Genomic DNA, 26,402 nt, shown 5'->3' on the forward strand with positions numbered 1-26,402 from the left:
AACGGGCCGTGACGCGAAGGTCGGAATGACGGGATTTAATGGGAGATTGAGCACGTGGGTTGAATGAGAGAGATGAGGCAAGGATAACGCCAAGGCTACGGGCTTGTGCGACGAGAAGGACGGGGGGGCCGTCTACGGTGACGAGCAGGGTTTGGCTGGGAAGACAGGTGGCTCTGTATTGGACGTTTTAAGGCTGAGGTGTTGGTGGGACGTCTGAGTATTCATTCATTCATTGTAACCTCCCTAGCGCCTAGAACAGTGCTTTGCACATAGTAAGTGCTTAATAAATGCCATTATTATTATTATTATTATTTATTGAGCGCTTACTGTGTGGCAGAGCACTGGACTAAGCGCTTGGGAACATATAGAGACGGTCCCTACCCAACAGTGGGCTCACAGTCTAGAAGGGGGAGTAGAGATGTCTTGAAGGCAGGAGGAAACGAGAAAGCTGTGAGCTCATTCATTCGTATTTACTGAGCGCTTACTGTGTGCAGAGCACTGTACTAAGCACTTGGCAACATCTAGAGACGGACCCCTACCCAACAACGGGCTTACAGTCTAGAAGGGGGAGACGGGCCACAAAACAAGACATGTGGACAGGTGTCAAAGCCGTCAGAGTCAACATCATTAATAAATATACACAAGTAAAAAGAACAAAGTAATAAATATGGACAAACTGATACAAGTAAGCTCATTCACAAAAGGCTCTAGGGAAGCAGCATGGCATAATAATAATAATAATGATGATAATAATAATAATGATGGCATTTGTTAAGCGTTTACTATGTGCCAAGCACTGTTCTAAAGAGCCCGGGCTTGGGAGTCAGAGATCGTGGGTTCTAATCCTGGCTCTGCCACTCATCAGCTGTGGGACCTGGGGCAAGTCACTTCTCTAGTCCCCAGTTACCTCATCTGTAAAATGGGGATTAAAACTGGAAGCCCCACCCGGGACAACCTGATAACCTTGTATCTCCCCCAGTGCTTAGCGCAGAGGAAGCGCTCAACAAATACCATCATCGCCATCTTCTTCTCTAGGTGCCAAGCACTGTTCTAAAGAGCCCGGGCTTGGGAGTCAGAGGTCGTGGGTTCTAATCCTGGCTCCGCCACTCGTCAGATGGGACTTTGGGCAAGTCACTTCTCTGGTCCTCAGTTACCTCATCTGTAAAATGGGGATTAAAACTGTAAACCCCACCGGGGACAAGCTGATAACCTTGTATCTCCCCCAGTGCTTAGCGCAGAGTTAGCGCTTAACAAATACCATCATCGCCATCTTCTTCTCTAGGTGCCGAGCACTGTTTGGGCTTGGGAGTCAGAGGTCGTGGGTTCTAATCCTGGCTCTGCCACTCAACAGCTGTGGGACCTGGGGCAAGTCACTTCTCTGGTCCTCAGTTACCTCATCTGTAAAATGGGGATTAAAAGCGCTAAGCGATTAACAAATACCATCATCGCCATCTTCTTCTCTAGGTGCCAAGCACTGTTCTAAAGAGCCCGGGCTTGGGAGTCAGACGTCGTGGGTTCTAATCCTGGCTCTGTCACTCATCAGCTGAGGGACCTGGGGCAAGTCACTTCTCTGGTCCTCAGTTACCTCATCTGTAAAATGGGGATTAAAACTGTAAGCCCCACCCGGGACAACCTGATAACCTTGTATCAGTGCTTAGCGCAAAGGAAGCGCTCAACACCATCATCGCCATCTTCTTCTCTAGTCCCTTATGGTATCAGCGGTACTTAATGAGCGCTTACTGCGTGCAGGGCACTGTACTAAGCGCTTGGGAGAGGAACACGTCGCAGAGTTGTATCTTCCATTTATCATCATCATTAATTGTATTTATTGAGTGCTTACTATGTGCAGAGCACTGTACTAAGCGCTTGGGAAGTACAAATTGGCAACATCTAGAGCCAGTCCCTACCCAACAGTGGGCTCACAGTCTAAAAGGGGGAGACAGAGAACAAAACCAAATATACTAACAAAATAAAATAAATAGAATAGATATGTACAAGCAAAATAGAGTAATAAATCTGTACAAACATATATACATATATACAGGTTCTGTGGGGAAGGGAAGGAGGTAAGATGGGGGGATGGAGAGGGGGACGAGGGGGACAGGAAGGAAGGGGCTCAGTCTGGGAAGGCATCCTGGAGGAGGTGAGCTCTCAGTAGGGCCATGAGACATATACATCTGGCAGCCGGTTTCCCCTCTCGCTACGCCTAATGAACGCATATCGGAGGATGCGGATATATGTTTGTACATATTATATGTTTGTACATATTTATTACTCTATTTATTTATTTATTTAACTTGTACATATCTATCCTATTTATTTTATTTTGTTAGTATGTTTGGTTTTGTTCTCTGTCTCCCCCTTTTAGACTGTGAGCCCACTGTTGGGTAGGGACTGTCTCTATATGTTGCCAATTTGTACTGCCCAAGCGCTTAGTACAGTGCTCTGCACATAGTAAGCGCTCAATAAATACGATTGATGATGATGATGCGGCCCAAGAGAAAGTCACTAAAAGGTTTCTCCTGGCAGTGGTTAACGAGAGGGGAGGGAGGGAAGGGGGACCCCGAAAGCTGTTCATTTACAGTTAATAGGGGAGGAATCACTTCCCCTCACTTGGTAATTCCCCAAGCTGTAATTCCAGATCCAATTCCCACCCCGCCCCATCCTGCGCCTGGCCTGACCTTGAATACACAAAATTCGTCCCCCTCTCCATCACCCCCCCCCCCCCCCCCCCCCCCCCCCCCCCCGTCTTACCTCCTTCCCTTCCCCACAGCACCTGGATATATGTTCGTACGTATTTATCACTCTATTTTATTTGTACATATTTATTCTATTTCTTTGATTTTGTTAATATGTTTGGTTTTGTTCTCTATCTCTAGAGAAGCAGCGTGGCTCAGTGGAAAAGAGCCCGGGCTTTGGAGTCCGAGGTCATGGGTTCAAACCCCGGCCCCGCCAATTGTCAGCTGGGTGACTTTGGGCAAGTCACTTCACTTCTCTGGGCCTCAGTGACCTCATCTGGAAAATGGGGATGAAGACTGTGAGCCCCACGGGGGACACCTGGTCACCTTAGAACAGTGCTTTGCACATAGTAAGCGCTTAATAAATGCCATTATTATTATTATTATTATCTCCCCCTTCTAGACTGTGAGACCACTGTTGGGTAGGGACTGTCTCTAGATGGTGCCAACTTGTCCTTCCCAAGCGCTTAGTCCAGTGCTCTGCACACAGTAAGCGCTCAATAAATACGATTGATTGATTGATTGATTACGGAGAGAACTGCAGAGGAAATATCTGTCCCTGCATCACGTTGCTGCCTGGATTTCGGGGTGACTAAATGGGAATCTGTCTACACCTGACCCGTACCTGCCTGCATTGAGTACACCACCACTAAAGCAGTACGGCTCAGTGGGTAGAGCACAGGCCTGGGAGCCAAAAGGTCCTGCGCTCTAATCCCGGCTCCGCCGCTCGTCTGCTGTGTGACCTTGGGTAAGTCATTTCCCTTCTCCGGTGCCCTCAGTTCCCTCATCTGCAAATCAGGGATTGAGACTGTGAGCCCCACGTGGGACGGGGACGGAGCCCAATTCGATTTCCTTCTTTCCACCCTAGTGCTTCGCCCAGTGCCTGGCACATAGTAAGCGCTACACAAATACCATTATTATTATTATAATAATAATGACTGATTAGAACCCATGACCTCTGGCGCCCAAGTCCGTGCTCTTTCCACTGAGCCACGCTGCTTCTCTTCAAAGACATCAAAGACACAATACACGGAAAAGCTCACGGATCCGGAGCAAGCACGGACAGAGAAGCAGCGTGGCTCGGTAGAAAGAGCCCGGGCTTTGGCGTCAGAGGTCAGGGGTTCGAATCCCGGATCCGCCAACTGTCAGCTGGGTGACTTTGGGCAAGTCACTTCACTTCTCTGGGCCTCAGTTCCGCATCTGGAAAATGGGGATGAAGACTGGGAGCCCCACGAGGGACAATCTGATCACCTTTGTAACCTCCCCAGCGCTTAGAACACTGCTTTGCACGTAGTAAGCGCTTAATAAATGCCATCTTTATTATTATTATTATTATTTGGGCAAGTCACAACTTCTCTGTGCCTCACTTAACTCATCTGTAAATTGGGGATGAAGACTGTGAGCCCCCCGTGAGACAACCTGACCACCTTGTAAGCTCCCCAGAACTTAGAATGGTGCTTTGCACGTAGTAAGCGCTTAAATAAATGCCATCATTATTATTATTATTATTATTATTATTATCATCAGGACCTTCGGGGGGAAGGGGTCTATGTTTAAACCCTACCTGTGTCCTCTTTCCTAGCCCTTTTTCTTTTTTAATGGTAATTGTTAAGTGCTAACTTTGTGCCAAGCACTGAAGCAGCGTGGCTTATCATCATCAGTCGTATTTATTGAGCGCTTACTGTGTGCAGAGCACTGTACTAAGCGCTTGGGAAGTACAAGTTGGCAACATATAGAGACGGTCCCTACCCAACAGTGCATATAGAGCCCCCGCTTGGGAGTCAGAAGGACCTGGGTTCCAATCCGGGCTCCGCCAACGGTCAGGGTTGTGTGACCTTGAGAGAGTCACTTTACTTCCCGGGGGGTCTCGGTTCCAGCCTCTGTGAAATGGGGATTAAGAACGGGAGTCCTAGGTGGGAATGCTACTCAACAGCCCCCAACAAAAACACAATTCTAAAAAATTAACCCAACTTGAAAATGAGCTTCCAGCTAGCTACTTATTACCTGAGAGTCGGACTCCCCCTAAATATACTTCCTTCAGCTACGTCCAGTTCAAGGAGGAAGAAAAGGCAGCTATGAAACTCCGTCTAAAACTGAGTTCAAATTTCTCGTTTAGTTTGGAAATCCCACATTTCTCACTATTCCGCACGAATGCTGATGGAAAGAAACTCCTTCTGATTGCCATCTTTGTCCTTCTAGGCTTACAGCGATTGGGAACTTCTGCGTCGGCTATTTATAACGTACATTTTTCCTCAGCCGGGCTCTTCATGTTGCCAACTTGGACTTCCCAAGCGCTTAGTACAGTGCTCTGCACACAGTAAGCGCTCAATAAATACGATTGATTGATTGATTTACACAGATTAGGATTCCACAGGGAACAAAGGAAAGTAGAGAAAGAGCCCTTCTGCCCAGGGACTTCGTTTCAGAAGTTGATGCTGTAACCGAGAATTAGCTTCTGCAATTACACAATCTTTGTCCTTACCCTCCACCCCCCACCACACAACACACAAAGACACACACACGGGATGAATCCACTGCACAACACACACAATGAAATCCTGATACGCTCGAGTTAACCGGGGTTTTAATTCGCCTCACGATCTGTGGGTCAGGAGACAAGTCGTCGAACTGCTTCACTGAAAATTGAAGATGAATTCAAAGGAGAGAAAAAAATATTTTGGAATGTGTCGTTTTTTAAGCATCCTAAAGGAAGGAAACAGTACGGGGTCCTTTTTTATTATTTATTATTATTGTTTTTATTATTATTCTATCTATTTTATTTTGTTAATATGTTTTGTTTTGTTGTCTGTCTCCCCCTTCTAGACTGTGAGCCGGCTGTTGGGTAGGGACCATCTCTATATGTTGCCAACTTGGACTTCCCAAGCGCTTAGTACAGTGCTCTGCACACAGGAAGCGCTCAGTAAATACGAATGATTGATTTATTGAGTGCTTGCTATGTGCCAGGCACTGTAATAATAATAATAATAATAATAATAATAATAATAATAATAATAATAATAATAATGGCATTTATTAAGCTCTTACTATGTGCAAAGCACTGTTCTCAGCGCTGGGGGAGATACAAGGCGATCAGGTTGTCCCACGGGGGGCTCACAGTCTTAATCCCCATTTCACAGATGAGGGAACTGAGGCCCAGAGAAGTGAAGCGACTTACCCAAAGTCACACAGCTGACAAGTGGCGGAGCCGGGATTTGAAACCAGGACCTCTGACTCCAAAGCCCGGGCTCTTTCCACTGAGCCACGCTGCTTCTCGAGGGTATTTATCAGTCAAGGGTATTGACTGAGCCCTTAACTAAACACTTAGAGAAGCGCTCAATAAATACGATCGAATGAATGAATGAATGAATGAATGAATGACTTGCCCAAAGTCACACAGCGGACAAGTGGCAGAGCCACGATTTGAACCCGTGACCTCCGACTCCAAAGCCCGGGCTCTTTCCACTGAGCCACGCGGCTTCGGTCGGCACGGCCTTAGCTCGGCACAGACTGGGGGCTGGGGGCGAGGCGGCGCTTGGGAAGTCCAAGTTGGCAACATCCAGAGACGGTCCCAACCCAACAGTGGGCTCCCAGTCTAGAAGTCACTTCTCTGGGCCTCAGTGACCTCATCTGGAAAATGGGGATGAAGACTGGGAGCCCCCACGTGGGACATCCCGATCACCTTGTAACCTCCCCAGCGCTTCGAAAGGTGCTTTACACATAGTAAGCGCTTAGTAAAGGCCATTTAAAAAAAAAAAATTATTACTCCTGGGAATGTTAGGGGAAGAAGGCTCCGACGGGAATTAGGCACATCCCGAGGGTCTGCCCGTTACCTTCCGCGGAGGAGGGCCGGGATCGGCTCAGGTTGGAAGGCTGACTAAATGAACTGTGGCCAAACTCAAATCAAGCCGAGGACCCGGCATCTCGAGGATGCCAGGAAGCTCTGGAATTGCGGTGCCGGAATAGGCCCATTATCAGACAATTCCGGTACACACGAGTAAGCAAATAGGAGAATTGTTGTATCAATCAATCATATTTTTTCGGCGCTTCTGGTGTACTGAGCGCTTGGGAGAGTACGATATAACACAGCTGGTAGACACGTTCCCTTCCCACAAGGAGTTTACAGTCAAGAGGGGAAGGCAGATAATAGACATAACATACTATCCACCATACTCTTTGCAGAGCACTGTACTAAGCGCTTGGGAGAGTACGATATAACGGAGCTGGTAAACACGTTCCCTTCCCACAAGGAGTTTACAGTCTAGAGGGGAAGGCAGATAATAGACATAACCAGCGCTTAGAACAGTGCTTTGCACATAGTAAGCACTTAATAAATGCTATCATTATTATTATTGTTATTATTTACTGAGCCCTTACTGTGTGCAGAGCACTGTACTAAGCGCTTGGGAGAGTACGATATAACGGAGCTGGTAGACACGTTCCCTTCCCACAAGAAGTTTACAGTCTAGAGGGGAAGGCACATTAATAGATATAACGTACTACCCATCATCAATCAATGGTATTTACTGAGCGCCTACTCTGTGCAGAGCACTGTACTAAGCGCTTGGAAGAGTATGATATAACAGAGGTGGTAGACACGTTCCCTTCCCACAAGGAGTTTACAGTCTAGAGGGGAAGGCAGATAATAGACATAACATACTATCCATCATCAATCAATTGTATTTACTGAGCGCTTACTCTGGGCAGAGCACTGTACTAAGCGCTTGGGAGAGTACGCTATAACAGAGCTGGCAGACATGTTCCCTTCCCACAAGAAGTTTACAGTCTAGAGGGGAAGGCAGATAATAGACATAACATAGTATCCATCACCAATCAACGGTATTTACTGAGCGCTTACTGTGTGCAGAGCACTGTACTAAGCGCTTGGGAGAGTACGAGAAAACAGAGCTGGTAGACACGTTCCCTTCCCACAAGGAGTTTACAGTCTAGTGGGGAAGGCAGAAAATAGACATAACATACTATCCGTCATCAATCAACGGTATTTACTGAGCGCTTACTGTGTGCAGAGCACTGTACTAAGCGCTTGGGAGAGTAGGATATAACGGAGCTGGTAGACACGTTCTCTTCCAACAAGAAGTTTACAGTCTAGAGGGGAAGGCACATAATAGATATAACGTACTACCCATCATCAATCAATGGTATTTACTGAGCGCTTTCTCTGTGCAGAGCACGGTACTAAGCGCTTGGGAGAGTACGATATAACAGAGCTGGTAGACACATTCCCTTCCCACAAGAAGCTTACAGTCTAGAGGGGAAGGCAGTTAATAGACATAACATACTATCCGTCATCAATCAACGGTATTTACTGAGCGCTTACTGTGTGCAGAGCACTGTACTAAGCGCTTAGGAGAGTACGATATAATACAGCTGGTAGGCGCATTCCCTTCCCACAAGAAGTTTGCAGTCTAGAGGGGAAGGCACATAATAGACATAACATACTATCCATCATCAATCAACGGTATTTACTGAGTGCTTACTGTGTGCAGAGCACTGTACTAAGCGCTTGGGAGAGTACGATATAACGGAGCTGGCAGACACATTCCCTTCCCACAAGAAGTTTACAGTCTAGAGGGGAAGGCACATAATAGACATAACATACTATCCATCATCAATCAACGGTACTTACTGAGCGCTTACTGTGTGCAGAGCACTGTACTAAGCGCTTGGGAGAGTACGATATAAAACAGCTGGTAGACACGTTCCCTTCCCACAAGAAGTTTACAGTCTAGAGGGGAAGGCAGTTAATAGACACAACATACTATCCATCATCAATCAATGGTATTTACTGAGCGCTTACTGTTTGCAGAGCACTGTACTAAGCGCTTGGGAGAGTGCGATATAAGAGAGGTGGTAGACACGTTCCCTTCCCACAAGGAGTTTACAGTCTAGAGGGGAAGGCAGATAATAGACATAACATACTATCCATCACCAATCAATGGTATTTACTGAGCGCTTACTGTGTGCACAGCACTGTACTAAGTGCATGGGAGAGTATGATAGAGTCGGTAGACACGTTCCCTGCCCACAATAAGGTTATAGTCCAGAGGTTACAAGTAGAGAAGCAGCGTGGCTCAGCGGAAAGAGCCCAGGGTTTGGAGTCAGAGGTCATGGGTTCAAATCCTGGCTCCGCCACCTGTCAGCTGTGTGACTTTGGGCAAGTCACTTCACTTCTCTGGCCCTCAGTTCCCTCATCTGGAAAATGGGGATGAAGACTGAGCCCCATGTGGGACAACCTAATTACCTTGTATCTCCCCCAGCTCTTAGAACAGTGCTTGGCACATAGTGGGCGCTTAACAAATAACAAAACTATTTATTTTGTTAATGACGTGCATCTAGCTTGACTCCTACTTATTCTGACGACTTGACACCTGCCCGCATGTTTTGTTTTGTTGTCTGTCTGCGACTTCTAGCCTGCCAGCCCCGCTGGTGGGTAGGGCCCGTCTCTAGATGTTGCCAACTTGGACGTCCCAAGCGCTTAGTCCAGTGCTCTGCACACAGTAAGCGCTCAATAAATACGATTGAATGAATGAATGAATATTTATTACTCTATTTTACTTGTCCAATGACTGAATGGACTGAAAGTTACACACAGGAGGGGACAACAGGATTACATCTCTTCCTAAAGCTAGGCAGGGAAGAAGCCGTGTTTTCCCCAGATCACTGGGCACAATAAGCTATTCAAAATGGAAAACCCCACCCTAAAAAATGAAAGCCGCCGGCGAGTTCCGAGCAATCGCTTCCCGACTCGCCTGACACCGGCTGCCGAGACCTAAATATAGATTCTGCCGGAGAGCGGGCGCAAGAAATCAAAATAAACCGAAAAAAAGGGACGCGAACCCATCGGTGGCTCCGCTTTATTACTTCTTTTGCAGGTGGGGAGGGGGAGTCTAGAAAGAAAAATAACCATTTTGGAATTCCCAAATTTGGAGCCCCACCAACGGGCTCGCAATTTGGATTTGGAATTCCCTACTTCGGGGGCTAAAAATTTCCTCCGCCCTGCCGAGAAATCTCCACTAAATCAATGGCGTTTATGGGTTTAGCCGACGCTTAAAACAGTGCCTGGCAAATAGTAAGCGCTATAACAAATAGCATTATTATTATTATTGTTGGTGAGCTGTTACTATGTGCGGAGCACTGCACTAAGCGCGGCGGGGCTCAGTGGAAAGAGCCCGGGCTTGGGAGTCCGAGGTCATGGGTTCAAATCCCAGCTCCACCGCCAGTTGTCAGCTGTGTGACTTGGGCAAGTCACTTCACTTCTCTGGGCCTCAGTTACCTCATCTGTCAAATGGGGATTAAGACTGTGAGACGCCCGTGGGACAACCTCATCACCGTGTAACCTCCCCAGCGCTTAGAACAGTGTTTTACACATATCTGTCTCCCCCTTCTAGACTGTGAGCCCGCTGTTGGGTAGGACCGTCTCTATGTGTTGCGAACTTGGACTTCCCAAGCGCTTAGTCCAGTGCTCTGCACACAGTAAGCGCTCAATAAATACGACTGAATGAAAAACTAAGTGCTTCATAAATGCCATTATTATTCTTACAACACAATAAAATTAGCCGGCACGTTCCCTGCCTGTATCGAGCTTATTTATTTTACTTGTACATATTTATTCTACTTATTTTATTTTGTTAATATGTTTTTGTTCTCTATCTCCCCCTTCTAGACTGTGAGCCCACTGTTGGGTAGGGACCGTTCTCTAGATGTTGCCAACTCAGACTTCCCAAGCGCTTAGTCCAGTGCTCTGCACACTGTAAGCGCTCAATAAATACGACTGAATGAATGAATGAATGGACTGTGAGCCCACTGTTGGGTAGGGACTGTCTCTATATGTTGCCAACTAGTACTCCCTAAGCGCATAGTCCAGTGCTCTGCACACAGGAAGCGCTCAATAAATACGACTGAATGAATGAATGAATGGACTGTGAGCCCACTGCTGGGTAGGGACTGTCTCTATATGTTGCCAACTCGTACTCCCCAAGTGTTTAGTCCAGTGCTCTGCACACAGGAAGCGCTCAATAAATACGACTGAATGAATGAATGGACTGGACTGTGAGCCCACTGTTGGGTAGGGACTGTCTCTATATGTTGCCAACTTGTACTTCCCAAGCGCTTAGTCCAGTGCTCTGCCCACAGGAATCGCTCAATAAATACGACTGAATGAATGAATGAATGAATGAATGAATGGACTGTGAACCCACTGTTGTGTAGGGACCGTCTCTATATGTTGCCAACTTGTACTTCCCAAGCGCTTAGTCCAGTGCTCTGCACACAGTAAGCGCTCAATAAATGCGACTGAATGAATGGACTGTGAGCCCACTGTTGGGTAGGGACCGTCTCTATATGTTGCCAACTTGTACTTCCCAAGCGCTTAGTCCAGTGCTCTGCACACAGTAAGCGCTCAATAAATATGATTGATTGACTGAATGAGGGGGATGAGACAGACATTAATATAAATAGGTAATTTACAATGCACAATTTTAAGATTTCTATGTAAGCACTGGGGGGCTGACTGATTGATCCCCAAACCGGGATCAATCAATCAATCATATTTATTGAGCGCTTACTGTGTGCAGAGCACTGTACTAAGCGCTTGGGAAGTCCAAGTTGGCAACATCTAGAGACGGGCCCTACCCAACAGTGGGCTCACAGTCTGGGGAAGAGGGAGGGAGGGAGGGAGGGAGGGGGCGGCGTTCCGTTCTTACCTTATTGGCTCGGAGTTGCTTGTAGATGTCCGTCTGCTGCCTGATCCGATATTCCAGGTCGGAGACTTGGGCCTGGAGCCACGTCCAACGGCAGATGATGGCGGCCCTTTCCACGGCCCACTGCCACTCGGCCCGGCGGCACCTGCGAGGAATCGGGACACTTCAGCATTTTCCGTGGACGGGCGCCGTGCCGAGCGCGGGGGCGGATAGCGGCCTCACCGGGCCGGACCCGCGGCCCACGGCGGCCTTCGCCCCCATTTTACAGAGGAGGAAACCGAGGCCCGGAGAAGCGAAGCATCTGAGGCTGAACCGAGTCCTCTCGGATGGACAACGCCAGCGCCAGAGAGGGGCGGCGTGGCCTAGTGGCTACAGCCCGGGCTGGGAGCCAGAATCAATCAATCAATCAATCAATCGTATTTATTGAGCGCTTACTGTGTGCAGAGCACTGTACTAAGTGCTTGGGAAGTCCAAGTTGGCAACATATAGAGACGGTCCCTACCCAACAGTGGGCTCACAGTCTAAAAGGGGGAGACAGAGAACAAAACCAAATATACTAACAGAATAAAATAAATAGAATAGATATGTACAATCAATCAATCAATCAATCAATCGTATTTATTGAGCGCTTACTATGTGCAGAGCACTGTACTAAGCGCTTGGGAAGTACAAGCTGGCAACATATAGAGACAGTCCCTACCCAATAGTGGGCTCACAGTCTAGAAGGGGGAGACAGAGAACAAAACCAAACATACTAACAGAATAAAATAAATAGAATAGATATGTACAAGTAAAATAAATGGAGTAATAAATATGTACAAACATATATACAGGAACAGAGAACAACCATTTCAAAAAACGCTTTCCGGAGATTAAACGCGAACGCTACGATAGTAACTGGACGCCGGGACTCGTGGACCGATAAGGACGAGCTAGAACGGGGCGGGCTGCTTGGAATGACCTTTGGAAAATTTCCAGCCCTGCAGGAACCGTGCGGGGAGGGGAAGAGCGCGAATGATTGAGTTAAGTCACAATCGGGAAAGAGGCTTGGAGATATTAAGGGCAGAGTGACTCAGTGGCTTGGTCGGGGTGAAATCAAACAAACAAAATATATGGAATTCTGAATGGGGGGGAAATCCCTTTGGAAAATGAAAATGGAAAGTGGAACTTGAGGGTTTTGTGCGCTGGCCCTTTCTGTACATTTCCTTGGACACGCTGGAGAAGCAGCGTGGCTCAGTGGAAAGGGCCCGGGCTTTGGAGTCAGAGGTCACGGGTTCAAATCCCGGCTTCGCCAACTGTCGGCTGTGTGACTTTGGGCAAGTCACTTCACTTCTCTGGGCCTCAGTTACCTCATCTGTAAAATGGGGATTAAAATTCTGAGCTCCTCGTGGAACAACCTGATCACCTTGTAACCTCCCCAGCGCTTAGAACAGTGCTTTGCACATAGTAAGTGCGGGCGGAGCACAATGCTAAGCGCAGGGGGGGAGTCCAATACAACGGAGTTAGTGGACACGTTCCCCGCCCACAAGGAATTTAGGGTCTAGAGGGGGAAAGGAGGAGTTTAATCTCCTCCGCCCTTCAATCAATCGTATTTCTTCATTCATTCAATCGTATTTTTTGAGCGCTTACTGTGTGCAGAGCACTGTACTAAGCGCTTGGGAAGTACAAGTTGGCAACATACAAGCCCTTCCTGCTTGCCTAGTAAACAGGGGGAGGTAGCTTTAGATGGGAAAGTGAGCTAGAAAATGAAATTTTCAAAGAAGTCTCACTGGAAAGAGTCCAGGGCTTTAGATGGGAAATTGAGCTATAAAACGGAACTATCAAGGAAGTCTCACTGGAAGGAATCCGGGATTGGGAGTAAAGACAACCGGATTTTAGTCCAAATTCAGAAACTGCCCTGCTTTGAGGTCTCTGGCAACTCACTTAACCTCACTGGGCCTCGCTTTCCTCATCTGTTAGGACTGTTAGAAGCGGGAAGTGAGATTACTGATGTGAAAGCGCTTTGGCAACGGCCGGAAAAACCCACACGGACCCAAGAGAGCCTCTTTTTCCTTCCATCATTCCCACACTGGACATTCCGCTGTATTACCCGAAACAAATTTACCCCCATCGCCCCAAAACGGTGGGAAACACTTGCGCTACACGTCACTGGACTTCTTGGTTGGGAATGAGCTGGGAAGGACGTGGCGATATGTGGATTTCGATGTGTTAAGATCGACTCCGCGGCGGTAATGTGCAATTAGGATTTTCCCAAGCCTCTGTAAATTTCCCTTAAGACGGCTGTTGATAGGAAGCGTGGAGGCCGATCTTGTAAAAGGCTCTGTCCGGAATTTTTTCCAGTATATAAAAGTTGGCAATCGCGACGCTGGTGTGTGGGCAGTTACGGTTCGTGTTTCCAGAGCAGCAAATTACCCAACTTTTAATGTAATTGAACTACTGACCTCCTATTGTATCAAAAGGGATTTTTTTTCCTTATTAAGGTTGGGGGAGTGACAGAAGGCAATAGAGGAATTCGTTGCCCCTACGAAAAAAAGTTTAATAAAATTAGAAATATGTGATCGCACTTCATCAATGGTATTTATTGAATGCTTTCTGTACGCACAGTGGTTGGGAGAGTACAACGGAAAAGTCAGTAGACAGACTCCCTGCCCACAATGAGCTCACGGTCTAAAGGGGGAAACAGACCTGTTTTTATAATAATAATAGTAATGATAGCATTTATTAAGCCCTTACTACGTGCAAAGCACTGTTCTAAGCGCTGGGGAGGTTACAAGGTGATCAGGTTGTCCCACGGAGGGCTCACAGTCTTAATCCCCATTTTCCAGATGAGGGAACTGAGGAACAGAGAAGTGAAGTGACTTGCCCAAAGTCAGCTGAGAAGTGGCGGAGGCGGGATTTGAACCCATGACCTCTGACTCCAAAGCCCGGGCTCTTTCCACTGAGCCACGCTGCTTGTGCTTACAAGCTGCTTCTCTGGTATGGTATTTGTTAATAATAAAAATAATGGCATTTATTAAGCGCTTACTCTGTGCAAAGCACTGTTCTAAGCGCTGGGGCAAGACGATCAGGTTGTCCCACGGGGGGCTCGCAGTCTTCATCCCCATTTTACAGATGAGAGAAGTGAAGTGACTTGCTCCAAGTCACCCAGCTAACAGTTGGCGGAGCCGGAATTTGAACCCATGACCCATGACTCCAAAGCCCGGGCTCTTTCCACTGAGCCACGCTGCTTCTCCAAAGTTCCTACTATGTGCCGGGCACTGTGCTAAGAGCTGGGGTGGCCACCCGCTCATCAGGTTGGGCACAGTCCCTGTCCCCCATGGGGCTCACAGTTTTAATCCCCATTTCACAGCTGAGGGAACTGAGGCCCAGAGAAGTGAAGTGACTTGCCCAAGGTAAAGCAGACAAGTGACGGGGCCGGGATTAGAACCCAGGCCCTTCTGACTCCAGGACATTAATATAAATAATTCATAATATGCAATTATGTATTATAGACTAGACTAGGGTCACTATGGGCAGGGAACGGGTCCAACAATTCTCACTGTTGGGTAGGGCCCGTCTCTATATGTTGCCAACTTGTACTTCCCAAGCGCTTAGTACAGTGCTCTGCACACAGTAAGCGCTCCATAAATACAATTGATTGACTGATTGATTGTACTGTACCTTCCCAGGCGCTCAGTACAGTGCAGTGCATGTAGTAAGTGCTCAATAAACAGCACTCATTGACTGGCTGTTTATAGATGGGCATGCACATCTGGGACTTTGGGCAAGTCACTTGAGTTCTCTGTGCCTCAGTTACCTTATCTGGAAAATGGGGATGAAGGCTGTGAGCCCTGACTGACTGGCTGTTTATGGATGGGCATGCACCTGTGTGACTTTGGGCAAGTCACTTGACTTCTCTGTGCCTCAGTTACCTCATCTGGAAAATGGGGATGAAGGCTGTGAGCCCTGACTGGCTGTTTATAGATGGGCATGCTCACCTGTGTGACTTTGGGCAAGTCACTTGACTTCTCTGTGCCTCAGTTACCTCATCTGGAAAATGGGGATGAAGACTGTGAGCTCCCCATGGGACAACCTGATCACCTTATATCCCCCCAGCGCTTAGAACAGTGCTTTGCACATAGTAAGCGCTTAATAAATGCCATTATTATTATTTATTATTCAGGGGGAGCTAAAAAAACCCCACTAGAAGCAGGGCTTATTGGTTCACATTTAAGTGATATGTGGTAAAAATCAAGAATCATCTCGGGGGGAAAAGCCAGCGGAGGGCAATACTACTTCTCAGCCTCAGGAAGATCCCATAAAAATCAATCAATCAATCAATCGTATTTATTGAGCGCTTACTGTGTGCAGAGCACTGTACTAAGCGCTTGGGAAGTCCAAGTTGGCAACATATAGAGACAGTCCCTACCCAACAGTGGGCTCACAGTCTAGAAGGGGGAGACAGAGAACAAAACCAAAGATATTAACAAAATAAAATAAATAGAATAGATGGGTACAAGTAAAATAAATAAATAAATAGAGTTGTCAAAACCCCGGGCTGTTCAGCCAGTTCAAGGTTCGCATCACTCAACTCCTCCTTTCCCCAATAAATTCAAATAATCAACTTTCCAGGGCACTGGCTGTCTTCATTTTCTGGGAAAATGTTCGTTTGGTGATAAGGGCCCACGGACCCGAAGAAGATGGGCAGATGGCTTTATATCCCGGTAACTCAACTGGATTTTTATTGCTTGGCTGACCAACCGGTGAAGCCTGGCGGACGGGCTGCCGTGAAAGGGGTGCAGGCATGGAGATTGTCATCGATGGGATTTAACGGGTTACTGTGTGCACAGCATTGGACTGGGAGCTTGGGAGAGTCCTTTATAATAATAATAATAATAATAATAATAATAATAATGGCATTTATTACGCGCTTACTATGTGCAAAGCACTGTTCTAAGCACTACGGAGGTTACAAAGGGATCAGGTTGTCCCACGGGGGGCTCACAGTCTTCATCCCCATTTTCCAGATGAGGGAACTGAGGCCCAGAGAAGTGAAGTGACTTGCCACACAGCTGACAATTGGCGGAGCTGGGATTTGAACCCATGACCTCTGACTCCAAAGCCCGGGCTCTTTCCACTGAGCTACGCTGCTTCTCTAATGACGGCATTTATTAAGCGCTTAGTATGTGCAAAGCGCTGGGGAGGTTACAAGGTGATCAGGTTGTCCCACGTGGGGCTCACAGTCTTAACCCCCATTTTACAGATGGGGGAACTGAGGCCCAGAAAAGTGAAGTGACTTGCTCAAAGTCACCCAGCTGACAATTGGCAGAGCCGGGATTCGAACCCATGACCTCTGACCCCAAAGCCCGGGCTCTTTCCATTGAGCCATGCTGCTTCTCTTTATAACGGAGTTGGTAGACACGATCTCTGCCCGTGATGAGCTTACAGTCAACAGGACTTTTATCATCATCATCATCATCATCAATGGTGCTTATTGAGAGCTCTCTGTGTGGCCTTGGGCCGGTCACATAACCTCTCTGGGCTTCAGTTCCCTCATCTGTAAAGTGGGAATTAAGACTGTGAGCCCCATGTGGGACATGGACTGTGTCCAACCTGATCAGCCTGTAATAATAATCAATCAATCAATCAATCAATCGTATTTATTGAGCACTTACTGTGTGCAGAGCACTGTACTAAGCGCTTGGGAAGTCCAAGTTGGCAACATCTAGAAACGGTCCCTACCCAAGAGTGGGCTCACAGTCTAGAAGGGGGAGACAGAGAACAAAACAAAACATATTAAAATAAAATCAATAGAATAGATATGCACAGGTAAAATAGAATAATAAATACGTACAAACATATATACATATATAAATAATAATGATAATAATAACAATGGTATTTGTTAAGCGCTTACTATGTGCAAAGCACTGTTCTAGCTCTGAGGGGGATACAAGGCGATCAGGTTGCCCCACGTGGGGCTCACAGTGTTAATCCCCATTTTCCAGATGACGGAACCGAGGCACGGAGAAGTGAAGTGACTTGCCCAAAGTCACCCAGCTGGCAATCGGCGGAGCCGGGATTTGAACCCATGACCTCTGACTGCAAAGCCCGGGCTCCTTCCACTGAGCCACGCTGCTTCTCTGTACCCACCCGAGTGCTTAGAACCGTGTCATAGGAAGTGCTTAAACGCCATACAAAAAGCAACACTACCGGTCACGCATACTTACACGGCAGTAATGCGTAAAATGCCGCCACACGTGTGCTTATTAACAGATGCTACTGTGTAAGCTTTCATTTTTGGACCACAGAGGCCTAGCCTCGGTTCCAACGAGCGTGGGGAAACTAATCTGAATCACCCGATGCCTCACCTAACTCCCCCGTCCAACCGGCCCCAATGTCCCCGCCGAGGGCTATGGTTTATGCGTCCTCTCCCTCGCCAAGTGGGCTGAGGCTAAACCCCGACTACAGTTTGGGCGGATCTTCACGGTGAAGAAGACACCCATCGTCAAAGAAGGGGCTGAACGGAAAAGGCAAAGAAATCTGTGTACATTCCGCTCTCGTTCATTCGTTCGTATTTACTGAGTGCTTCCGGTGTGCAAAGCAAAACATCCCCGTGGGTACGATGGTAAATGATGATAATAATCATCATCATCACCATCAATCGTATTTGAGTGCTTACTATGTGCAGAGCACTGTACTAAGCGCTTGGGAAGTACAAATTGGCAACACACAGAGACAGTCCCTACCCAACAGTGGGCTCACAGTCTAAAAGGGGGAGACAGAGAACAAAACCAAACATACTAACAAAATAAAATAAATAGAATAGATATGTACAAGTAAAATAAATAGAGTAAAAAATATGTACAAACATATATACAGGTGCTGTGGGGAAGGGAAGGAGGTACGATGGGGGGGATGGAGAGGGAGACGAGGGGGAGAGGAAGGAAGGGGCTCAGTCTGGGAAGGCCTCCTGGAGGAGGTGAGCTCTCAGCAGGGCCTTGAAGGGAGGAAGAGAGCTAGCTTGGCAGATGGGCAGAGGGATTGGGGGCATTCCAGGCCCGGGGGAGGACGTGGGTCGGGGGTCGATGGCGGGACAGGCGAGAGCGAGGTACGGTGAGGAGATCAGCGGTGGAGGAGCGGAGGGGGCGGGCTGGGCTGTAGAAGGAGAGAAGGGAGGTGAGGTAGGAGGGGGCGAAGGGATGGAGAGCCTTGAAGCCCATAATAATGCCTGATAATAATGATTATGTTGGTATTTGTTAAGCGCCTACTATGTGCCAACCACTGTTCTATGCGCTGGGGGGGATACAAGATAATCAGAGTTGTCCCAAGTGGGGCTCACAATCCTCATCCCCATTTTCCAGATGAGGGAACTGAGGGCCAGAGAAGTGAAGTGACTTGCCCAAAGTCACCCAGCTGACAATTGGCGGAGCCGGGATTTGAACCCATTACCTCTCACTCATTCATTCAATCATATTTATTGAGCGCTTACTCTCATTCATTCAATCATATTTATTGAGCGCTTACTGTGTGTGGAGCACTGTACTAAGCACTTGGGAAGTACAAGTTGGCAACATATAGAGACGGTCCATTCTCAACGGTGGGCTCACGGTCTAGAAGGGGGACCTCTGACTCCAAAGCCTGGGACAGTATACTGAAACAACAAATATGCACATTCCCTGCCCACAATAAGCTCACGGTCTAGAGGGGGAGACGGACATGAATAGAAATAAATAAATGACAGATCTATCCGTATATGCTACGGGAATCTCTCGCCCACGCATGGAAATGTTGGGCCACATAAAAGGCTTGTCAGGACCAGGGCTCGAGTTTTGCGCTTGGTGGCCCTGCCCACAATAAGCTCACGGTCTAGAGGGGGAGACAGACGTGAATTGAAATAAATAAATTACAGATCTATCCATATGTGCTGCGGGAATCTCTCACTCACAAATGGAAATCTCAGGCCGCATAAAGGGCTTGTCAGGACCAGGGCTCGAGTTTTGCACTTGGTGGCCCTGCCCACAATAAGCTCACAATCTAGAGGGGGAGACAGACATTAATAGAAATAAATAAATTACAGATCTATCCGTATGTGCTGCGGGAATCTCTCACCCACGAATGGAAATCTCGGGCCGAATAAAGGGCTTGTCAGGACCAGGGCTCGAGTTTTGCACTTGATGGCTTGTGTGGAACCACTCAGAACCATTGCCGGGGGAGGAGAGTGTACATTCCCTGCCCACAATAAGCTCACAGTCTCGAGGGGGAGACAGACATTAATAGAAATAAAAAAATTACAGATCTATCCGTATGTGCTGCGGGAATCTCTCACCCACGAATGGAAATCTCGGGCCGAATAAAGGGCTTGTCAGGACCAGGGCTCGAGTTTTGCACTTGGTGGCTTGTGTGGAACCACTCAGAACCATTGCCGGGGGAGGACAATGTCACACACACACACACACACACACACACACACACACACATTCTTACAAAGCACAATCAGCTCACACACACACATGTTCGTCCAAAGCACAATCAGCTCACACACACACACACGTTCATCCAAAGCACAATCAGCTCAAGAAATACCCTTTCGTAGACCTGAGCTTCATTCACCTATGCCATCCCCCCATCTTACCTCTTTCCCTTCCCCACAGCACCTGCATATATGTATGCACATATTTATTGCTATTACTATTTATTAAAATTTATTACTATTTATTAAAATAAATATGTACAAGTAAAATCATCTTCAGCTTGTTCCCCCTTGTCCCCCTCTCCATCCCCCCATCTTACCTCCTTCCCTTCCCCACAGCACCTGTATATATGTATATATGTTTATACACATTTATTACTCTATTTATTTATTTTACTTGTACATATCTATTCTATTTATTTTATTTCGTTAATATGTTTGGTTTTGTTCTCTGTCTCCCCCTTCTAGACTGTGAGCCCGCTGTCGGGTAGGGACCGTCTCTATATGTTGCCAACTTGGACTTCCCAAGCGCTTAGTCCAGTGCTCTGCACACAGTAAGTGCTCAATAAATACGATTGATTGATTGATTTATCCAAGTGAGCTGCGGGAAGACAGTCTACGCTTTCTGCTTGGGAAGTTGTCCCCATTGCATTTGCTTCTAATAAACCTTGAACTTCTAATTTCACTAAACAAGACCCATGGTCAGGAGGCCCACATGAACTGAAGCTGCTAAAATTGCTCGAGAAACCACCGCTGTGGGAGGGTCCAACGTGAATGATGACGGCCACGGAGGCGATGATATTTTCCTGGGCCTGTACTGAGCGCAATCCGTTATCCTATGGCAGGTGGGAATCAATCAATCAAATTTATTGAGCGCTTACTGTGGGGGCGTGGGGTGACTCAGGAAAGGGGAGTCCCAAGGGACTGTTAGAGTTGGAGTAGGGGAGAAATTAATCAATCAATCGTATTTATTGAGCGCTTACTGTGTGCAGAGCACTGTACTAAGCGCTTGGGAAGTACAAGTTGGCAACATGTAGAGACAGTCCCTACCCAACAGTGGGAAGGGAATGTCACTGTTTACTGTTGCATTGTACTTCCCCAGGCGCTCAGCACGTCAAATCCCCTACGTTTTTTGTTTTTTTTAACGGCATTTTTAAGCCCTTACTATATGTACGTAATAATTAATAAAGCCTTATTAAGCTCACAATCCAAATCCCCATTTTATAGATGAGGGAACTGAGGCACAGAGAAGTGACTTGTCCGAGGTCACACGGAAGACAAAGTGGTGGAGTCGATTTTAGCAACCAGAGACTTCTGCCCAGGCCACGCTGCTTTGATAGTTTTAACGTAGCGGCTTACGTAACTCAAAAGCGAGAGCCCATCCTTTCAGAAAAAACAGCCCAAATTATCTGTTTAGATTACTGACCTTAAGTGGGAGACACGTTTCTCGAAACAAAACTTCCATGAAGCCCCCTAACATTGGTAAATTAGCCATCTTCGCTGCTGCATATCACTTCTCTGGGCCTCAGTTCCCTCATCTGAAAATGGGAATGGAGACTGTGAGCCCCATGTGGGACACGGACCGTGTCCAACCTGATTAGCCTGCATCTACTCCAGGGTTCAGGACAGAGTATGGCACACCGTAAATGTTTAAATACCATTAAAATATTTTTTTTTAATTATGGGATGAGAGACAATTAGCCTCTCCTCGCTTGACTGTCCCAATATGCACCTCGCAAGCCTGCAGACACATACGAGGTCGTAAGATGTTTCCGTCCGCTTGTATTTAAGTACCTTTAGGGACTCTACCTCTGCCACTGTATTTATACTAATATAAATTAGTATAATTTATATACTATTAAGTATATACTATTAAGATTATAGTATAATCTCCCCCGTTTACGCTTGTAAGCGCTAAGGACCGGAACGGTCTTGTTCCCTCCTTTGTAGCTTCCCCAAACGCCCAGGATAGACCGTGAGCTTAAAAGGAGGGCAAGTCGATTCTCGCAGATTCTCGATGACGCCGCCTTATTTTTCCGCTTTTTACGGGATGGACGGGAATTTATATTTTCAGAGGGCCCTCTTCCACCAGCTGTTCATCTCTTCCTCCAACGGCCGAGATTTACTTCCGCCAGCTGGTATCGGCGCCTAGGCGCTCGCTGCCTAAGGAGACGGGAGATCGTTCGTTTCAGGATGCGACATTTCACTCTGCAGCGTGATGCAACGGACAGTGTTATTAATAACAATAATGGTGGCTTTTGTTAAGCGCTTAGTATGTGCACTTAGGCACTACTAAGTGCAAGGATTGATACAAGTAAATTGGGATGGGCACAGTCCCTGTCCCACATGGTGCTCACGGTCTTAAGAGATGAGGGAACAGGGGCCTAGAGAAGGGAAGTGACTCGTCCAAGGTCCCACGGCAGACGAGTGGCAGAGCCGGGATTAGAACCCAGGTCCTTCTGACTCTTCTACCCACTAGGCCACGCTGCTTCGAAGAAGCGTCCGCTGTCGGACGGGCTGGATTACTTAGTGAAATCCCTTTACGGGGCAAAGTCTCCAAAGTACCACGCTGATGTCTCTGTATCTATTTTGGGGGCCAAAACATTCCCACGGGAATGATGGTGGTAATAATAATAATAATGATAATAATGTTGGTATTTGTTGAGTGCTTACTACGTGCCAACCACTGTTCTAAGCGCTGGGGGGGATACAAGGTGATCAGGTTTTCCCACGGGGGGCTCACAGTCTTAATCCCCATTTTTACAGATGAGGTAACTGAGGCCCAGAGAATTTAAGTGACTTGCCCAAAGTCACACAGCTGACAAATGGCGGAGCCGGGATTTGAACCCATGACCTCTGACTCCAAAGCCCGTGCTCTTTCCACTGAGCCACGCTGCTCCTCTCCTTTATCTATTTTTGGGGCCAAAACATTCCATAGGAACGATGGTGGTAATAATAATAATAATGTTGGTATGTTAAGCGCTTACTACGTGCCTACCACTGTTCTAAACGCTGAGGGGGGGAGGGGATACAAGGTAATCAGAGTTGTCCCACGTGGGGCACACAATCTTAATCCCCATTTTACAGATGAGGGAACTGAGGCCCAGAGAATAATAATAATAATAATGATGGCGGCATTTATTAAGCACTTACTATGTGCAAAGCACTGTTCTAAGCGCTGGAGAGGTTACAAGGTGATCAGGTTGTCCCACGGGGGGCTCCCAGTCTTCATCCCCATTTTACAGATGAGGGAACTGAGGCCCAGAGAAGTGAAGTGACTTGTCCAAAGTCACCCAGCTGACAATTGGCGGAGCCGGGATTTGAACCCAGGACCTCTGACTCCAAAGCCCGGGCTCTTTCCACTGCCTCTCTAAGATGGTGGCCTTCTTCTAGACTGTAAGCTCGCTGTGGGGAGGGAATGGGTCCGTTTTTTTGTTCTATTCTACTCTTCCCCACGCGCTTAGTCCAGTGCTCTGCATACAGTAAGCGCTCAATAAATACGACTGACTACAATTGACTGACTTTCTTGCTGAGCCGCCTGTTAGTAATCCAAACTGCCTTCGCCATTGCGGACTAATCCTCTCAGGTTAATATCTTCGCATTTTGGAGCCATTCCTTCCCAACACCCTCCCCGGGCGAGTTAAATATTAGCACAGCCGGTGACCGCTGACTAAATGTCTTAACATTTTCTCATTCATTCATTCAATCGGATTTATTGAGCGCTTACTGTGTGCAGAGCACTGTACTAAGCGCTTGGGAAGTCCAAGTTGGCAACATCTAGAGACGGGCCCAACAGTGGGCTCACAGTCTAGAAGGGGGAGACAGACAACAAAACAAAACACATTAACAAAATGAAATAAATAGTATAAATATGTACAAATAAAAAACAAATAGTAGGAATAAGTGTAGCAGTAATAGTAATAATTATTAATTCATTCCATCATATTTATTGAGCACTTACTGTGTGCAGAGCACTGGACTAAGCGCTTGGGAAGTCCAAGTTGGCAACATCTAGAGACGGTCCCTACCCAACAGCAGGCTCACAGTGTAGAAGGGGGAGACAGACAACAAAACGAAACATATTAACAAAATGAAATAAATGGAATAAATATGTGCAAATAAAAACAAATAGTAGGAATAATAAGTGTAGTAGTAATAGTAATAATGGCATTTATCATTATTCATTCATTCAATCGTATTTACTGAGCGCTTACTGTGTGCAGAGCACTGTACTAGGCACTTGGGAGAGGACAACAGAACGGGCACGTTCCCTGCTCACAATGATTTTACAATCCAGAGGGAGTAATCCACAGGATTTTTTGGCTTTAAATGTAACTTGTTAAGCGCTTCATTCATTCAATCATATTTATTGAGCGCTTGAATTTATTGGGGAAAGGAGGAGTTGAGTGGTCCGAGCCTTGAGCTGGCTGAACAGCCCTGGGTTTTGACAACTCTATTTATTTATTTATTTTACTTGTACATATCTATTCTATTTATTTTATTTTGTTAATAGGTTTGGTTTTGTTCTCCGTCTCCCCCTTCTAGACTGTGAGCCCACTGTTGGGTAGGGACTGTCTCTATATGTTGCCAACTTGGACTTCCCAAGCGCTTAGTCCAGTGCTCTGCACACAGTAAGCGCTCAATAAATACGATTGATTGATTGACTGATTATTAACTACTACTACATAGTAAGCACTTAACAAATACCACAATTACGATGTCGATAATGACGACATCAAGAACCAGCGGGGTGGCTGCAATCATGGATTTTGCCTTTCACTGGTTCAGGTGGGAGAACTCTATTCTCAATCAATCAATAGGATTTATTGAGCACTGTACTAAGCGCTTGGGAAGTACAAGTCAGCAACCCATAGAGACAATCATCATCATCAACTGTATTCATTGAGCGCTTACTGTGTGCAGAGCACTGTACTAAGCGCTTGGGAAGCACAAGTTGGCAACATATAGAGACAGTCCCTACCCAACAGTGGGCTCACAGTCTAGAAGGGGGAGACAGAGAACAAAACGAAACATACTAACAAAATAAAATAAAATAAAATAAAATAAAATGAAATAAAATGAAATAAAATAAAATGAAATAAAATAAAATAAAATAAAAATAAAATAAATAGAGGAGAGTTCTTACCCTCCATAGCTGATTAAACCTTCTTTATATCAATGTTTTCACTCCAAACTGCCACACAGAGTAAAATAAACTGAACACACTAAGTTCCCCCTTTACCTGCAACTCAAGAGTGAATAATTCAACCTGCTCAACCACATCTTGCCACTGTAGAAACTTGCCCCATTTCACATCGGGTTTCCGCAGGCATCTACCCGACTGAATGTTGCAGAGTCACTGATTATATAAATGCTCCAGCTGGTTTCATTAAAACAAAACAAAACAAACAAAACCCAAGCTTTCTTTCCCCCCCTTTTCCCTTCCACATTCCGGACTTGTTTGCCAAACACCGTGCCCAGATACCAGCAGGGCATCCCGAGGGACACGCTGTGGAAAGGCCTTATGAGTTTTTTTGGGGGGGGGGGGGAGTTTAAATCAGAACTTTATAACTCCACCTCTAGACCCGTTGTGGGCAGGGAATATGTCTGCTAATTAATTAATTAATTGATAATGGCATTTATTAAGCACTTACTATGTGCAAAGCACTGTTCTAAGCGCTGGGGAGGTTACCAGTGATCAGGTTGCCTCACGGGGGGCTCACAGTCTTAATCCCCATTTTACAGATGAGGTAACTGAGGCACAGAGAAGTTAAGTGACTTGCCCAAAGTCACACAGCTGACAATTGGCGGAGCCGGGGTTTGAACCCATGACCTCTGACTCCAAAGCCTGGGCTCTTTTCCACTGAGCCACGCTGCTTCTCGTTCTGTTCTACTGTGTTGCACTCTCCCAGGCGCTTAGTACAGTGCTCTGAACACGGAAAGTGCTCAAATACCACTGACGGATGGTTCGCATTGTTGTATACAGTTGGTACGGTATATACCTTCCCCAACAGACTAATCAATCAATCAATCGTATTTATTGAGCGCTTACTGTGTGCAGAGCACTGGACTAAGCGCTTGGGAAGTCCAAGTTGGCAACATAGAGAGACGGTCCCTACCCAACAGTGGGCTCACAGTCTAAAAGGGGGAGACAGAGAATAAAACCAAACATACTAACAAAATAAAATAAATAGAATAGATATGTACAAGTAAAATAAATAGAGTAATAAATATGTACAAGCATATATACATATATGCAGGTGCTGTTGGGGGCAGAGAATGGTGTCTTCGCTTCTATTTTATTCTTCCAAGCATCTGGCACAGCACGCTTTCAGTGAATAAATGACTCTTTCAATTAATTAATGTTGGTATTTGTTAAGCGCTTACTATGTGCCAAGCACTGTTCTAAGCGCTGGGGTAGATACAAGGTAATCAGGTTGTCCCACGTGGGGCTCACGGTCTTCATCCTCATTTTCCAGATAAGGGAACTGAGGC

The 26,402-nt window shown here is 46.6% G+C and overlaps 1 protein-coding gene across 1 annotated transcript in view; it reads right to left on the bottom strand.

Annotated features, from left to right (window-relative positions):
- Positions 1-26,402, bottom strand: part of LOC119936071 (KAT8 regulatory NSL complex subunit 1-like) — a 119,826-nt gene that overhangs the window by 37,744 nt on the left and 55,680 nt on the right. Inside the window, exon 3 of the mRNA XM_038755453.1 lies at positions 11,459-11,600. Coding sequence (XP_038611381.1) covers positions 11,459-11,600 — 142 coding nt within the window. The remainder of the gene's footprint in view (positions 1-11,458; positions 11,601-26,402) is intronic.

Source organism: Tachyglossus aculeatus, chromosome 13 (assembly GCF_015852505.1).
Source record: "Tachyglossus aculeatus isolate mTacAcu1 chromosome 13, mTacAcu1.pri, whole genome shotgun sequence".
NCBI classification, from domain to species: Eukaryota; Metazoa; Chordata; class Mammalia; order Monotremata; family Tachyglossidae; genus Tachyglossus; species Tachyglossus aculeatus.